Here is a 16484-nt window from a genome sequence, read left to right on the forward strand (position 1 = left end):
CAGGGTCTTGCTGATGGAGCACACATCTCATCTGAAAACATGTCATCAGAGGGGGAGGCGATCTCAAGTATAGAGTCACAACTTTCCCCCATCCACCGAACATAGGTGGGAAAGGGATCTACTGCAGCAGAATTTCCTGTGGGTGGCTTAAAAAATTTGGTAGGGCTTTGAGGCTGGTGCTGGGTAGAGGAGGTCTGCTGAAAGGGGAAACACCTTAAATTACAAAAATATGTCTAAGGAAGTCAGATGCCACTTTAATCCTGGCTTGGTAGATGGGAGAAAGAGAGGCTCCCCACCACCCTTTTATATATTAACCCAGTGTTGAAAGCACTGACCCTGGTCCATTCTCATCTCATTCTTTTTTTCCAGGAGAAAAGCTCCCACAGGATCCAGCCTGAGCCCCACTCCCCACCTCTCATGTTACTTCCATGAAATGTGACAACGCCACCATTTCACCACAGCTCCCATTACACCACACTGGAGATGATGGCTTACCAAGGGCTGTCGGGCTGATCTGGATGCTTAAGAGCTCAGTTTGTCTTGGATCAGGCTGTACAGGAGCCAAATGATCTCTCCTAACCTCAACAGCTCCAGATTTAGATAAAAATGACCCATTTGCAAGCCCAATCCAGGGCTTGTTCCCCTCCATGGCTGGTATACCCAGTCCACCTGTGATTCGCAAGAGATGCACACTACAAAGTGTTTTCGAATCAGTGCTTTTTAATCCATAAAAGGTGAGAGTCCATGTACAAATTAAAAAAAAACAAAAACAAAACAAAACCATTGGTGTTAGGGAAATTATCCAACTGGCACAAAACGCAACCTCTCTGCCAATGCCAATGGAGGAGTTGGGTGGTGCGGGTGGAAACACAATGCGCAGGCTCGCCGCTTGTGCATGCTTCTTCTAAATAAATACAGCTCCAGCTCAGAGACATCCGTGTTGGCAACACATTTAGGATCGGGGGAAGATGCTGCCGGGCTGCTTTAACAGCAAGGTGGCCTCTTCTGTGAACCTACCCCCTTCCTTACCACTCCCGCACCAAGCAGCTGGCAAGATTACGTAGGCAAGCGGACTGCACCAGATGGCCTCATGGTGGCAGCCGGATCTGTAATCCGGTCTGATGATGTCTCGGTCTATGGAGAGGCCTCTTCGTCAAAAATGCAGAGCTAGAAGCCCTCCTTTAGTTCTCCTTAAATAAAACCAGGGCCAAAAGCTTGGCATGGGGGCACTGAGCAACCTAGGAGGAGAAGTCATGGTACAATGCCGGGGAGATGCTCTCATGACGATATCCTGCTGCCAGCGCACATTCACTTCATTAAACTACCGCTACAAATTTGTCACGACTTTAAAAGTACAAAAATACAATTGCATCTCTGAAGGGTATTTTATACCTACCAAGATCATCCAAGCACTGAAGACCAGACAGCTCTTTATCCTTCAGAAAAATAATGCACAAGGCAGAAATGGGATTGAGAAAATTTTGCCAATATATCTAAGCGCGTATTCGGAGTCTCCCAGCATTTCCAGTACAATTACCAAGATGTATGTATCCATCAGCCCAGCTCTGGTACGAATGCTGACAGCACAGTGTTAGGGTATTAGCAACGTGTGCAAGATCCAATACTAGCACAAATTTAGTAGTTTAATAATCTGGAGAAGCTATCTTCCTGGAATTTTAATCTCATACCAAGAAAAAAAAAACCAAGGCTCTTAGCTATTAATCTAGTCACATATTTAGGGCAATCCACCTCAACTGATTAAAAAAGTGAGACAAGAAATGCATGTTAAGTCTTTCCCTTTTCTTCCAAAGAAGCAGGCTGTGCAGCTGGGCTGTATTTGCTGGGCCAACCTACATGTCCATTAAAAAAACAACAAAAAACACCAACCCATAAACCAAAAAAGCACTAAAAAAACAGGGTCAAACCCGTCCTAACTTCAACCCATTTCAGTGGCACATCCCTAACTGGTACCATGGCAGAGATGCACAGCCCAGTGCTGCCTGGGCAGGTCTGCGTCGGACCCCACGATGGGGTCACCACCAGTCATCGGTGCCCACACTATCCCCTCTCCCAAAAAAGGGGAGTTGAAGGTGACCTCCAGCTGGAGCTGCTGATTCGGCCCTGCCAGCAGCTCTCAGCTAGCAGTGACAGCAGTGCTGTCTTCTACCTTGTAGAGAAAGCCTAGGAGACGCTAAAGAAGGTTACAGCTTTTGTTTTAATGGCTAGGGCTTGGTTTGGCTGCTTCTCGCACTGAGCAGAAGACACAAACCAGTCCCTGCTTTATACCGAAGCACAGCTCCCCCCGACCCCTTAAAAGCAAAAAAAAAAACCAAAAAAACCCCCCAAGAATAAAATCAGTGTTTCCCCATATTGTTTAGCTGAGGATCGTTTGAACGCAGGAGATGGAGGAGTCCGGTGCTGTGCATCGCTCGCCTCTTCGGAGAGGATCCGACCAGCGGCATGTCCCCGGGGCGGGGGGGTCCTTGCAGCACCGACACCAGCACAGCCCGGACAGGCCACCGGTACTTGTGAGGGTTCACAGGCAGCCAGCCCCGGAGCTCATGGGACATGACCTAGCCCGGTGGCCGCTTCAGTACATGGCTTCGTTGTCTCCCACTGCAGTGAAGGGGATGCCGTAAGTGCTCTTCTTGCTCCGCTTGCTCTTCTTGCTCCAGACCAGCAGCGTGCTGGCGCTCTTGCTGTTCATCAGGCTCTTTCGGCTGTTCTCTTTGTTGCTCTTCAGCATTCCACTGCCCGAGGACATCGCTGCTGCCTTCTTGTCTGCCTGTTTGGGAAGTGGAGCGGAGAGGGGCATGAAGCCAGGGCAGCACCCGGGCTGCAAATACAGTGCCTGGCTTCAGCCCTGCACCTCCATCCCAAGAGCAGGACACTGGGGAACCTCTGCCCCCTGTGGAGTCACCTGCTTCAGTGCCTGGCTTGAGGCTAACTGAAAGAGCAAAGCTTTCCATCCCTGGAAATCCTGCTTCACACTTGCTAAGCCAGCTGCAAACTAACCTGCCACGCTGGAGACAGTGCAGAGCCTTGTTTAAGCAGACCACAGCCAGTCTCTCCCCCCGAAGACCTGCAGTATCCCACCTAAGGCTTGGGACGTGACTTACGGCTTTCGATCCCTCTGAGCCCTGTAGGGTTATCACACTGATCTCCACTCCCTCCTCTCCAGTGCTCTTCAGCAGCTGTACCACCTCGGCATGCTTAGACCACTTGCAGTCCTTGCCGTTCACTGAGATGATGTAGTCCCCTTCCTTCAGCCCGGCTTCCTGCGGGGGAAGAAAGAAGATGCACATGTTTGAGCTCATGAATGCTGCTGCACAAAGTCTGCTTGGTTTCCACCCCACATTCCCAATCCTGTGGGGACATGGGCCACAGGGAGCATTGGGGTCTACCCTCCACCTACAGCACAAGATGCCTTCATTCTCCTAAAGATTTTACATCTGCTTTGCAGCACGCATGCAAAAGTGGGATGCTCTATAGACTAAGGACCTCTTTTGCAGCTGCCGGCAATGGCTACGCTTGACATCCAGCATGCTATAAACTCCCAGTCCCATGACTTTTTGCATCCTTGCAAAAAGTGCATCCAGCTCTAACTCTTTGATAAAGGTTAAATGCTGCACGTCTCCAGAAAAAAAAAATTAAAAAATATTGCCTGCAAGCCTTGATCCTTGAGAAAACAGCGCAGGCTCAGCAAGGTTCTTTGCACACCCTTCATCCATCAAGGCATCAAGGCTCTTGACATGCTTTAAGGAAAGCATGTGCCAGCTTGGGGCTGTGGGGACAGCATGAGAGCTAGGAGCAACCCAGCCAGGACGTGCTGGACCAGCTGCAATGGAGGTTTAGAAGCTTGTCCACACAGGGACACCCGCATTTCGGTGTCTATCTGGAGGTCAATCCCACCCCAGCTGAGTGCAATGAATGTTAGTGGCCCAGGGGACACAACTGTGGTCCAGATATGGAGTATACATGGCCCTTAAGAAGATTTTAGTTTCCCAAAAAGGGATGTGATCCTGCTGCTAAGGAACAGGCTGTTACAGAGATGCTGGGCTTTGGATGGCAGGGTCGATGCTGAACAGTGCTGAGGGAGGGGGGAGACCTTTCAGGCATCCCACCAGGATGCTCCAGCAAGCTTCTGCTGGAAAACAAAGTTGCCCCTGATACATCAGAAAGCCCATACAGTGAGTTTTCACTGAGATAACTCACGTTTCAGACTTGTCATCTTGTTCCATCCACTGTCACGTCCCAAAATGGGGGAGAAGGCAGCTGGGTGCTTGCCAAAATGAGGCTGCCAGCAGTTAAAAACTGAGCTAAGCTCCGTATTTTTTCCTTAGCAGTCTCCTAAACAAAAAAATCTCAATTCTTTTGTGACGCCCATCTGCAAGCACCAGGCTGAGATCCGGAAGGGATAAGTCTCCACCTGAGCACACCAATGCAGTTACCAACTGAGTGTTAAGTCCTAAAACCATCTGGTACCCCTTGAGGCAACCCTTGACGCCTTACTTCCAACATCCCCACGGGGACAGAAAGAGCCTGGGGTACTCACGGCAGCGCAGCCCCCTGGAATGACACCAGCAATGAGGACGGGGGAGTCTCCTCGCAGTGTGAACCCAAAACCATTCTCTCCTCTCATCAGGTGGACTCTCCGCGCTGGGTACCACTTGTTTTTGGCCGAGAAAACCGAAAGGGGTCCCTGGGGTAAGGCAAAAACACGGAAAGCACCTTTTGGTGTAAGAACAACTCCCTGGAGACGTGCAACCTTGCAAAACACCCACTGATGGGGAGGAGGCAGAGCAAGAAAGCCTGTCTTCTGCATTTCTTTAAGGATGTGATTCTGAGCCTGTCTGATCTTTTACCCTGCCTGCATGCCCAAAAATGCAGATTTATGCACTATAAAGCTAGAGGTGCTTAAAAGCCCGTGTCAGATGTTGGCTTTATGAGAAGCAGCAGCAGTCTCGTGTGGGTTGGGAAGGACCTCAGGAGGTCTCTGGTCCAACCCTCTGCCCAGAGCTTAGGTCTGGACATCCTCCCGGCACTGCCCTGCTCCTGCAGGGCAGGAGGAGGAGATCTCGGCACAGTCAGTAAGCTGGCATCAGTTTACACACTATAATCCTGGAGCAAACGAAACAGAAAGCTCCAGTGGGCAGAGCTGGCTCCTTAATTCCCCCCTTCAGGAAAAAACCCACCCATCACCCAAGGAGAGACGATGGGGGTTGAGGTTTTTCACCGCTGCCTGGCTCTGGGGGAATGCAGCCTGGCTGGGGTGGTCCAGCAGCCGGGTGTGAGGCAGTGGGACAGGTCACCTCTTCAGGGTCAGATCCCCCCCGGATCTTCCCTATTCTCCTGTCTTTTTCCTACTTTTCTATTCCCACAAGAGCAGGATATACCTGTCTGCCCTGGGGCTGTTCAAAAGCAGAGATGCCCAAGCTCTCCCTGGGGTGCTATGCAGCCCTTGGGGTGCCTGAGGGATGGGGACAGCACAGCCAGGTCCCACAGCAGCCCTGAAGCTCAGCCCTGCTCCGCGGGACCCTGTAAGCCTAAAGAGAGTAGGGATAAAGGCCCGGTGGGATTTTCCTGGTGCCTCCCAGCTAGCACCATCCTGCTCTGCTCCCCCAAAAAGCTTCCTCTAAAGGGTCCCTTCAGTCCTTCTTGGGTAAAGCCCACCTGAAATTCCTGTGCCTGCTTCCCCCATGCACCGAAGGAGCTTTGCGACCCATTTAGGTCTTGCAGAGACAGATCTGCACCCTCCCACCCCTCCTCCTGCATGGGTCCCTGCCTGCAAGGAGGTGGCTTGTCCTCCTTGGAAAGCCACCCGTGAGTGCAGCAGCTGCACCGGGAGAGGGAGAAGAGGCTGTGGGGAGGAAGGAAATCAGGCAAGCAGAGCATGCAGGGGAGGAGGAGGAGATGTCTGCTCCCTCGGGGCACCCTCCACCCCATAGCCGTACATACCAGCCTGTGGAAGAGGTCGGTCACCTTCACCTGAGAGAAGTTGGGGGATTTTATCTCTGGTTTCTGGTGCGTTTTGGCTGGTGGTAAGGAGAGAAACACACATACACTGGGGTCAGGTAGTTGCAGCAGCTGCTGCCTCTACATCATGCTCCCCGAGAAGGGATGGTGTGACCCATAAGACCTGGGACCTGCTCAGGCAGCTGCCAGACACGCAGCCTGGAGCCCCCACTCCCACCCATGATGCTCCACCACTGTGCAGGGAGCTCTGGTCCACAGCAACATGCCACAAACTCACCGTGGAGTTTGCCCACCCCATGTAACCTGCCACAAATCCCCTCCCCAGCTGCACCCCCAAAAAACCCACTTACGGTGAATGTCTGGGGCATCTCCTGTTTCAAAGAAGTCCTCCTCGTGGTCTATTTCTGAGTATTTGCTCAACGAGCGTTTGTGGGCAAAGGAGAGGACCTCCTGGAGGATATCCATCTTCCGCAGGATCTTGCACAAGCCGTGGATCCTCATGGCTTCCTCGTGCTTCATGATGGCTTTCTTCAGATGAGCTTTGCCTGCAAGGGAGCAGAGAGATCGCAGCTCAAGCAGAGCGGAGCAGCCCCGCCGCCGCCGTTCCCGCTCCGCTCGCTCGGCTGCCCACAGATGACAGCAGCCTCCGCGGCTGTGTCACCCGACGTGACTCAGGGACAGCCCAGTCACGTTTGCAGCCTGCCAGGCATTCAACGTGCGCTAAATGGAGTAGGTCCCAGCCGTCAGCTCGAGCCCCTGATGTAGGGCTGGGAAGGGACCTTGAAGGGTGACCTACTTCACTCCCCCGGTGCCGGCAGCAGAGCTGGCAGATGTTCCTGAAAACCACCGACGAAGGAGCCGCCACCATGTTGCGCCGCCCCCGAAGTCCCTCCTAACGCTTAACCTCAATCTCCTCCGCAAATTAACTTCTCTCCATTGCCTTGCATCCCCCGGGGGAAGACATGGAGGACAACTGAGCTCTGTCCTCCTGGTGACAGCCTTTTAGCTTTGGGAAGATGCAACACATCTCCCTCTTTTCTAAGCTAAGCAAAGCCTTCTCCCTGCCCTGCAGGTCCTGCTTTCCACCTTCTTCAGCATCTGGTCTTGCTTTGCTCCTCTCAACTTGCCTTCAAAGTATTTCCACCCTTGTGAAAATGGAGCGGCCGAAAAATGTCCAGAAGAGATGAAATCATGATGACCCATGGATATCAATGCAAACATCTCCTTTGCAAGAGACTGCAAGTAAGATGCCTGTATCCAACGCTAAACTACCGAAAAAGCTATATATATATATCTCTATATACACACACACAGACGTAAGAGAAACACGTGTGCCTGTAGCATTTCCAGTTTTAGGACACACGGTGGCAACATAACCCAGGGAGATGGTTGGAGTTTGCTCCAGACTTATGAGCACCACAGCCAGCGGCCTGAAGACCTCTGCTTTCCCTCACAAGAAGTCGCAATCGAGGAAATATGTTGAGGCTGGATGGAAACCAGAGAGGAAGAGACTCTCCAAAATAATTGTATCAAATGCAATCAAATCGTATTTTATCAAAGCACCCACAGCCAGCCCCATCCATGGGCAAGAAAGCGACTATGTTTTGTTGAATATCATCAATTCCTGCGATTTTCAAGAGATCACTGGGAATAGAGGTTGAGCATGAAAGGTGTGCAAGCTTTTGGCTCCACTCTATTGAAGATGGTAGAATATACCATGTCTGATAAAACGTAATGTTATAAGACTAGAAGACAAGGGAAGGGGAAAAAAAAAAAAAAACATCAGGGAGATGGTTTTAATGCTGCAAGTTTCTCCCCTTCCTTCAGGTTTGGTCGCAAACCAAAACCAGAGCTGATGCTGGCATCTGCACATTCATTTTTCACCAGCAGACATTGAACAGAGCCCGTTCCCCCCAAGAAGAACAGGCAGAGCTAGAAGCTGGGTTGATGCAAATCAGGAAACCAGATGACAGCAGCTGAGGGTCTTGGGGTGGTGTTACCACAACACTTGGGTTTTGGGGTTCATTTAAGGAGTCTCCTCATGCTTGTCTTCCACCTCCCATCCCCAGCAGTGAAATCTGGCCGAGCAGCCAGGAGGACTTTGCTGCAGCCGGTGACATGACAAACTCATTCCTGGTGGGACCTGTCTCCTTTCACACATGTGCAAGGAGGGGAAAGAGCACCAAAAGGCAGCTCATGGAAGAGGCAAACAGGAGACGACACTCCAAAACCAGGGCATTGAGCTGGCTCTTGTTGCAGCCTGGTTGGGAAGTGGCTGCCAAAACACAACTTCAGCTGAATAAGCAACGCTCTGTTTTTTCCCTGAAGCTGAAAATCTGCATGGGAGGAAGCTCTCGTCTCCCAAGCCTTTTGATGCAGCTAAAAAACCACCCCCTGGCATCTGCTGTGTCTTCTTGTCATGAAACTAAGTCAGCAGCAAGCCCAAGCCAAGGAGCCTCCAGGATCTCTGTGTCCCTATGGATTTCTCCATGCTGCCTTGGGTGATGTTACCTGGCTCAGAACACCTCTGTCTTTGAGGTTTTACTGTCAAACTCGGCTGGACAGGTTGGTACAAGCACCATGAGTTGGTCCTCAACACCCTAATAGGGAACTGTGACACTTTCCTGCCTTCCCAGGAGAAGCTCTTTTCAAAGCAAGCCAAAAAAAGTGTCTTTGCATGGAGACATCCCCCAACAGCTCACCACATTCCTTTGTGGAGACCATGCCTATACGGGTAGGATTATGATGGAGCTCACTGCCCACGCATCGCGGTTTCATCACAAGAACCAGGGGCTTTGCCCCCATGGATGGACTTACCCAGCTTCCTCCTCTCCTCGGGGTCCTGCAGCAGGACACGGAGCGACGGTCCCTCTGGCATGGTGATGTGGAACTGGATAAAAGCCTTCTCCTGCTCCGGCAGTTCAGCGTCAGATGGCACTGTGTGAAAAAAAATGGGTGGGGATGGGCTTAGAGAGAAGTCAGGGTGCTGCTCAGCCACCTGGACCCCCACAGTGGTGGAGACAAGGGGACCGTGAAGCCACATCCATGCTCATGTGGCCCTGATAACTTCAGCAGCAGCTTCCTCTCACTCAACCACAGCCTGCAACGACCACCAAGACATCACTGATGGGGAGAGGGATGAGTTATCACATTCAAGGCTGCACCAGGCTTTGAAGCCAAGTGCAGGATTTGTCCTGTGCATAGCACAAGTATCCATCTCTTTTGCCTCCTTCCCTCCTTTGCTCCGGTCTGGAAGCAGGATTGGAAATCAGGAGCCCTGGGTTTTCCCCAGCTGGAGGTTAGTGATGTGGAGCCAAGTCAGACAACAACTAATGCACGAGAGCTGGGCAGATTAAGGTGTAATTTGGGAGCTGAGCTCCCCTTGCTGTGCCTGGGACCCCTGCATGGGCAGAGAGCTTGCAGTGCAACCAAGGAGGTCCTTCGATGGAGAAACCAAGATGGATAGAGCTTGCACAGGTGCTCCAAGTACCACGCTGGGCTCTGTACGCATGATTTTTACACCCTTATTTCCAGCCAAAGCTGTTCCTAATCCCCTTTGGCTCACAGGGAGCTCAGGGTTGGATGGCAGCCTCCTCGCCTGGGCACAGGGTGCAATAGGAAGAAACCCAGAGGGCTCCAGGGAGCCTTGTGGACTTGCTGGTCTGAATGTTAGATCTCAAAGCTGGTGAGCACCCCCAGCATAGGCACCCAGCAGGCTGGGAACCAGCAGCTCCAGGGCTGGCTCTCTCCATGCCAACCCTCTCTGTGCCAGCGTCCCTAGGGGATTAAACTGCAGCATAAGGAGTTTATTGCCGGCTGGTTACGGGAGCAAAGGATTCATTCTGAACAAGGGGGTCAGGGAGAGGCAGCGAGAGGCACAGGAGATCTCAACAGCATTCTCTGGATGGAGGAAAAAAAAAAAATAATCCCCAAACACCCAAATTAGGCATCTCCTGAAGATTTGTGTTTCCCTTAGCACCTAAGGTTATTAGGCCAGGCAAACAGCCTCAAAATTTTAGGGGAAAGGTTTGCCCTGTCCCTTGTAACCCCATGCAAACCCAGCCCCATCACCGTCCTCTGCCCTTTCTGTCTTTAAGCCGCTCCAGCTTCACAGTACCCCACTCTCTCCTGTCTCTGCCCCAGCAGCTCTCCTTGCTCAATCCTGCTTCTGCAACGCCCACACGGCATAAGCCTGGCAGCAAGATTTTGGGCAGGCTCCGGAGTGGGGGAGGATGCTGGGACAGTCTGGCAGCCATCACCGTCACCAGCACAGCGCTGCTTTCAGCAGCCATCCCCCAAGAAGTCCCCCAGCCTGCCCTCAGCCACCCCACCAAGTGATGGGTCAGCACCACAGGTCATAGCGTGCATCGGCTGCCCACCCCCAGATCCTCTGCCTGACCCGAAATTGCTTGCACAGGTGTCGGTGATGGCGCAGATGGAGATCACGGGTCGCATCCTACGTCCATGCTCCAGCTGGCTCTGCAGAGCCACGTCAGCCTAGTTCTGGCACAGCCATGCGTACCCTGCTGCCAGCACCCCAACATCCTGGGATACCCAGGGCAGCCAACCACGAGGCTGGCAATTAAATTTAAGTAGCCCGGACCAGTTCATTCAGGGACATCCTGGGTTTTTTTGATTTTTATTTTTTGAAGCCCCCAGCTGACCTGCCATAGGGACCAGCGTGCCTCTGGAGGATGCCTGATCGAGGACACCGGCACACGCATGGTCAGCAAGTAGCTGACCCCCCCCCCCCCCATTTACCCACACAGTCCCAAAGGGGACAGCAGGTGACATCCCTACAGTACCTTTTTGCTCACCTTCTTAGAAGGACTTTGCAAGCACTGTGCAAACCAGAAATACGGGGGAAATCTGCCCTGTGCATGAAAGCAAGATCAACAGCTCAGAGCATCCCAAAAACTTTAAGTTTTGTACCCACCTACCCTGTGCACACCTCCCTTCACCTCTTTTTTTGCAGTCCCTCCCAAACACCAGGCTACCACATGGAGCCAGCACTTGGCTGAGCAGGCAGCGGCATCCAAGCTGTAACACTCACCGGGGCAGTCGCAGAGAGCAATGGCAGCAAAGTAGTGGGAGAGGGCTTTGAAATGCTCCGACTTGACGTGGACCATGGTGGTCCAAGAGAAGGGAACGTAATCCTTCACGTGGGCCTGGGTCATTGTCTGGTGCACCAGTGAGTAGACATCTTCCACCTGTGGGGTGTCAAGAGGCAAGCTGCTAAGCCATATAGGTTGAGATGTAGGACATCCATCAGGAGACAGCGACAGCAGGCTGTCCTCTCCTGGGGGGTTTTGCCAACCACAAAAGGAGCCTCTCCAGTGGTGACAGCCCCACCAAGTCCTCTCCTCCCTGAGATACTCACCCTTGCCGCCTCCTGGGCGAGGTGCAGCCGGGCAAGGAAGTCGTGCTGGGCACGCAGCAAGGTCATCTTCTCAAAGACGCACTCCTGGACCTGGGCAACCATCAGCCGCACCAGCATGTTCAAGGAGGCAGCGCTCATATCCAGGCTGGGAGCATTGGAGAAGTTTTCCTTCAAGTAGTTAAAGGCACCTGTATGAGGGAGAAGCTCCTGGTAGCCACTGGGCTTGTAAGCAGGAGGGTCAGACTTTCAGACCACGAAGGTTTCCCCACCAGCGGTGCAAGAGGAGAAGAGCCGGCAACCCAGCATGCACATCAAACATCTCACCATAACCGGTGGGTAAAAAGGTCTGGGGTCCCTCCCTTGCTATCTAAACCATCCTTGTGCCCACAGCTTTCTCCTCTCCCTGGGTGATCACAGTCCCAGGGTCCATTTTTTTTCCCCAGCTGCTCACAGACTGATCAGCATCTCATCTCCCCAGCTGGGACTCCCCACTCCTGCTATGTGGCAAGGGAGAGCCCTTTGGGCAGCTGTTGGGTCATGCCGGCTCCTCTTCATAACCCACAGAAGCAGCACGGTGTCAGCTTGCACTTGGTTTGTGGTCCCTTGGAGATGCCCCGTCCCCATCCCTCTTTGCACAACTGCTCCCTCCCCTTCTTACACGCATGAGGATTATTCCCACCCTGTGGAAATGCTGCGTGCATGCTCCTGGGGAGCCAGGGAAAGAGGGAAATCCACATACCGGCTGCCTTCTGAAAGGCATCGATGGCCTGGTTGAGCCCCGGCAGGGATGTGCGGTCCTGCCGCGCTCCGATCTGGGTGTGCAGGGCTCCAATGTTGAAGAGCACGCTACCCTTCTCGAAGGCCAGCGCTCGCTGGTGGGATGGGACCCCTGTCAGGGAGTCGTACCTGGGGAAGGGAAGAGACAACAGCTGTCTATCCCCAGGTCCTTGCCCACGGGTGCAGGAGGACCCTGGAGGGTTTTCAGTGCTTTGCATGGACTCGCAGCCACTGTTCCCATCACGGCTCATCCCCGTGGGGCACACGCTTTCCCTTACCTCCCCTAACCAACCCACCCAGGGCAACAGCAAGCCCAGAGCAAGGGGAAAACCCAGCTCCCTGCATCCGCCAGCCCCGGCTTTGCTGCCGAGGCAGCGATCCCGTTGTGGAGGCTTGGTCCCCACTCCCTCCCTGCTCACAATGCCCCAGGTGGGATGGGGAAAGCTGCACCAACCAGTGGAAGAAGACACCCAGGCTTTTGGTGGGAGGGAAGAAACGGCTATCGAGGAAGTAGAGCTGGTTGTAATACTCCATCAAGAGCTCAAGCCCAGCTTCATTGCGGCTTGGGGTGCGCATTGCCTGCAGGGACAGGAGAGGAGACACGTGGGTGGGAAGAGAGGGGGAAACAGGAAGGAAATATCACATTTATGGAGCTGCAGGTGCTGGCCAGCCCAGGGGGGAGAAACTCCACCTGAGTTATTAGGTCAATAGGATCAGATCAATATGATCAATAGGATTAGATCAATAGCGGACAAGATGCTGTGCAGCAGTGGGAGGCAGCCCCCTGGGAAAGGTTGGGGAGGCACCAGTTCAGTGCTGGGGCACCCAAATTGACAGCCAGCAGCCTGGGAACCATGCTGGAGGCAATGCTCATCTAAACCAAGCTGGGATTATTATATTTTTTTTTAAGAGAAACTCATGCAAAGTCTGCTGAAATAAATGCTAGGGAAGAAATAGGATATTTTGCACTGAGTAAAAAAGCCCTTAAGCTTTTGACCTGACACAAGGAGGAGGGTCAGAGCTCTTCTAATGCCTAGTTTTAACCACAGGGCTTTTCCCAGCTTCTGGCTTTGCAGGGCTCCTCTCCAACAGCCTGAAGAGCAGGATCAGGCCCTTCACAAGGGCTTGAGCAAGCCTCTTTCTTTCCGCTCTCCCAGATCAAAGCTTCACAGCAAGGCAAAACTTGAAGTTACTTATGAGAGCTGTTTCAGAGGAGAGGAGAAAATTCACCTTTACCAGATTGCTTTCTATTTCCTTTCCTCCAAGCGCTAGCTGGAGAGAGCAGTCATTTAGCCTTGCCGGGGGTGAACTAATGTTCATAAACCAGTAATGGATTGCATTATAACTTTTGTTGCTGTTCAGTTCTAGGTTAGCAGGGTGTTAAAGGACAGGGAAAGAAAACAGTTACTGAATGTCTGTAATATTTTGTAACCTATGAACCAAAGCACTGTAGCAGGAGAATCCCACACCCCGAGACAAAAGAGATAAGGGTACAGTTTGGAGAGAGGATGAGGGGTTCCCTGGAGCAAAATGTGGCACCTCCAACAAGAGTTTCTGGACAAGCCAAAGCAAGACTTTGCAACTCAAGGGACACCAACCTGCCGCAGCTCCATGAACTCTTTGATTTCTTTTTCAAACAAGATGCCCTCTTCTCCATAGTGTTCACTGATGAGATCCTGGATGGGGAAACAAGAGAAAAGAAAACCCTGAGTCACCCTTCAAAATAGATTTTCGTGATTTAAAGGGTGACTTTGGCTGATTCTGTATAAGCAACTTGCCAGCTCTCCCCACAAGGAAACCTGCACCAGGGAAAACCATCTCCTCCCCTGCCTGGCTCTTGCTCTCCAGCATCTCCAGACCCTCATCTCCCACTTTCCCATGTTTTAAGTCCAGCTCCTCCCCATAAATGTATTTTTTTTGCAGCTGTTCCAAAATAGAAAATGTTTTGCATTGCTGCAGCATCTCCTCTACAGTGCCCAACCATACCCATGTGCTGAAACGTCCCCCAAAGTGCACGGTCACTCCCCTCCATCGTCTTGCATCGCATCGAGCATGCAAAATCCTGATGCTCACCTTCAGCGGTACCAACAAATCCAGCTCCTTCGTCTCCTTCAGGCCCAAAGGGATCATGGGGACGCTGATGGACTCACTGGAAGAAGACAGCAACCTATTTGGTGGTTGGTATAGAAGCCTCGGAGAGACCCTGTGTGTCGGGGACTAAAATGAAGCAGCTCTTTGCCCTGGGTTTGCGCTGCTCCTATTAAAGGTAAAGCTAGAAGAGGACTTGACTCTGCACAGCAGAAGGATATTCTTCCCAACATGTCAGGAACAGCAGCGCGAGAGGAGGGGTGCACAGAAAATAACCAGAAACCATCACCCTTGTTCCACCGGCTTCTGCTTTTCTCTCCATAACAAATACAATAGCAACAAAATAGGCTCCAGTAACAAAGCTGCTTTAATTACGAGCCCTTGGGAACAGGGCGTGGGGCGAGCACAGGTCACGGATTCACCCACTCCTACATGCTAATCTGGGCTTCAGTGCTGATAAGGACTTGCTCGGGCTGCAGCCCTGCACCTGATATTGAAATTTTCTACCTCTATTAAAAGCAGTTGTCTAATAATAGCTCTTATCACAGAGCCCCTTCGATATTGTAAACCACTGAAGATGACGACGACTCTGGGAACACCCAGTTGGAGAATGGTTCATGTTTCAACATTAAAACAAGGTAGCTGTGCAGCACCGAGGAAGCAGCGCTGCAGGATGACAGCCAGGAAGGACCATCTTTTGGGGGCTTTAGCAGCTATTTTGATTTTCTGCTGCCAAGAAGTAAAGAAATGGTCTGTTTAAGCAGCAGAGCCTGGAGCATGCAGAAACTTACAGCCCTGCAAAGAGCCCCAGAGCTGTACCCATCATCCAGCTCCTGTATACAGAGATGGAGGATGGGAACCTGTGGTGGTACCTGCAGCTCACATCGGCTCCGCAAATGCTTTCCCCAATACCCATCTATCCCTCAGGGATGTCCGAGCCATGTTACTGCATCCCCAGACCCTTGCCTCCCAGGGGACTGGTTTCAAGAGTTGAGAAAGGTTCAGCAGAGTGAGAAATGGGAAGCAGGTAGGGCAGGATCAAGCCCTCGCCAGCCCAGGTTTGCACAACAGCCCCCTCTCATTACCACCAGAAACCAGTGATAACTTGTTATCACATCACTCATTAGTCCAGGGAGAAAAAGAGGCAAAGTTGCAAAAACCCAGGGAGCGGGGCAGGGAGGTTGCACCCACATTTTCATCTGTTCATACTGAATAAACAGCTTCAAGAGCTGTAATTAGTGCATAAAAGCCATTATCTCTCCTTCCCTAACAAGATTTCCGCTTGAATCCAATGCCTGGAGCAAACAAAGGGGTTTTTGTGTGGCCTGGGAAGGGTTTGGGGATTGCTGCTACTGCTGTTTTCTTTTTAAACCAGGGCAAACAAGTGGTGGGTTGGAAAAGCCGAGCAACCCTGATAGGGAAGAACTTGGGAAAGATGCATGCAACAAGGGAGATGTTGCATGCGTCCCTACTTGTAGCACAGAAGACCAACATCCAGGATTACATCAGAGACTGCAATACACCCTCTGAATGCAGCAAACACCCAAGGGTGGTGGAGATATGGGCTCCCTTGGCTTTCTCCCCATAGGAGACCAAGACCCTAACACAATCCTGCATCCAGATCATCCTGGTCCTACATTTAATATCATTGCAGCAACCTGCAGGATGGAGTCACTGACGCTCTCCTGGTCTTTGCACCTCTCTCTGCTCCCAGCAGCACAGCAATACTCCTCTGAGGGTGGCCATGTGCTGGGAAAAGCACATGGATGGACACAGAATCATCAAATGGCCTGGGTCAGAAGGGACTTTTGAAGGTCATCTAGTCCAATGCCCCTGCAGTGAGCAGGGACATCTTCAGCTAGAGCACGTTGCTCAGAGCACCGTCCAACCTGACACTGAATGTTTCCAGGGATGGGGCATCTACCACCTCTCTGGGCAACTTGCACCACTGTTTCAACACCCTCATCGTAAAAAACTTCTTCCTTAGATCTAGTCTGAATCTCCCCTCTTTTAGTTTACAACCATTACCCCTCGTCTTATCACTATAGGCCCTGCTGAAGAGTCTGTCCCCATCTTTCTTAGAAGCCCCGTTTAAATATTGAAAGGCTGCAAGAAAGTCTCGCCAGAGCCTTCTCTTCTCCAGGCTGAAAAACCCCAGCTCTCTCAGCCTTTCCTCACAGCAGAGGTGTTCCAGCCCTCTGACCATTTCCATGGCCTCCTCTGGACCCACCCTAACAGGTCTGTGTCTGTCTTGTGCTGGGGA

The 16484-nt window shown here is 52.0% G+C and overlaps 1 protein-coding gene across 3 annotated transcripts in view; it reads right to left on the reverse strand.

Annotated features, from left to right (window-relative positions):
- Positions 1 to 721: 721 nt before the first annotated feature.
- The window catches only part of RHPN1 (rhophilin Rho GTPase binding protein 1), a 32124-nt gene continuing 16361 nt past the window's right edge, over positions 722 to 16484 (reverse strand). For all 3 annotated transcript variants that reach the window (XM_072851808.1, XM_072851806.1, XM_072851809.1), the window contains 12 exons: positions 14207 to 14282; positions 13732 to 13809; positions 12588 to 12712; positions 12096 to 12262; positions 11357 to 11544; positions 11030 to 11186; positions 8794 to 8913; positions 6327 to 6521; positions 5959 to 6035; positions 4556 to 4702; positions 3120 to 3278; positions 722 to 2785 (listed from right to left, as the gene is read on the reverse strand). In XM_072851808.1, the coding sequence (XP_072707909.1) occupies positions 2591 to 2785; positions 3120 to 3278; positions 4556 to 4702; positions 5959 to 6035; positions 6327 to 6521; positions 8794 to 8913; positions 11030 to 11186; positions 11357 to 11544; positions 12096 to 12262; positions 12588 to 12712; positions 13732 to 13809; positions 14207 to 14282 (1684 nt within the window). In that variant the 3' untranslated portion in view covers positions 722 to 2590. The remainder of the gene's footprint in view (positions 2786 to 3119; positions 3279 to 4555; positions 4703 to 5958; positions 6036 to 6326; positions 6522 to 8793; positions 8914 to 11029; positions 11187 to 11356; positions 11545 to 12095; positions 12263 to 12587; positions 12713 to 13731; positions 13810 to 14206; positions 14283 to 16484) is intronic.

The sequence above is a fragment of the Ciconia boyciana genome, chromosome 2 (assembly GCF_034638445.1).
Source record: "Ciconia boyciana chromosome 2, ASM3463844v1, whole genome shotgun sequence".
Classification (NCBI taxonomy): Eukaryota; Metazoa; Chordata; class Aves; order Ciconiiformes; family Ciconiidae; genus Ciconia; species Ciconia boyciana.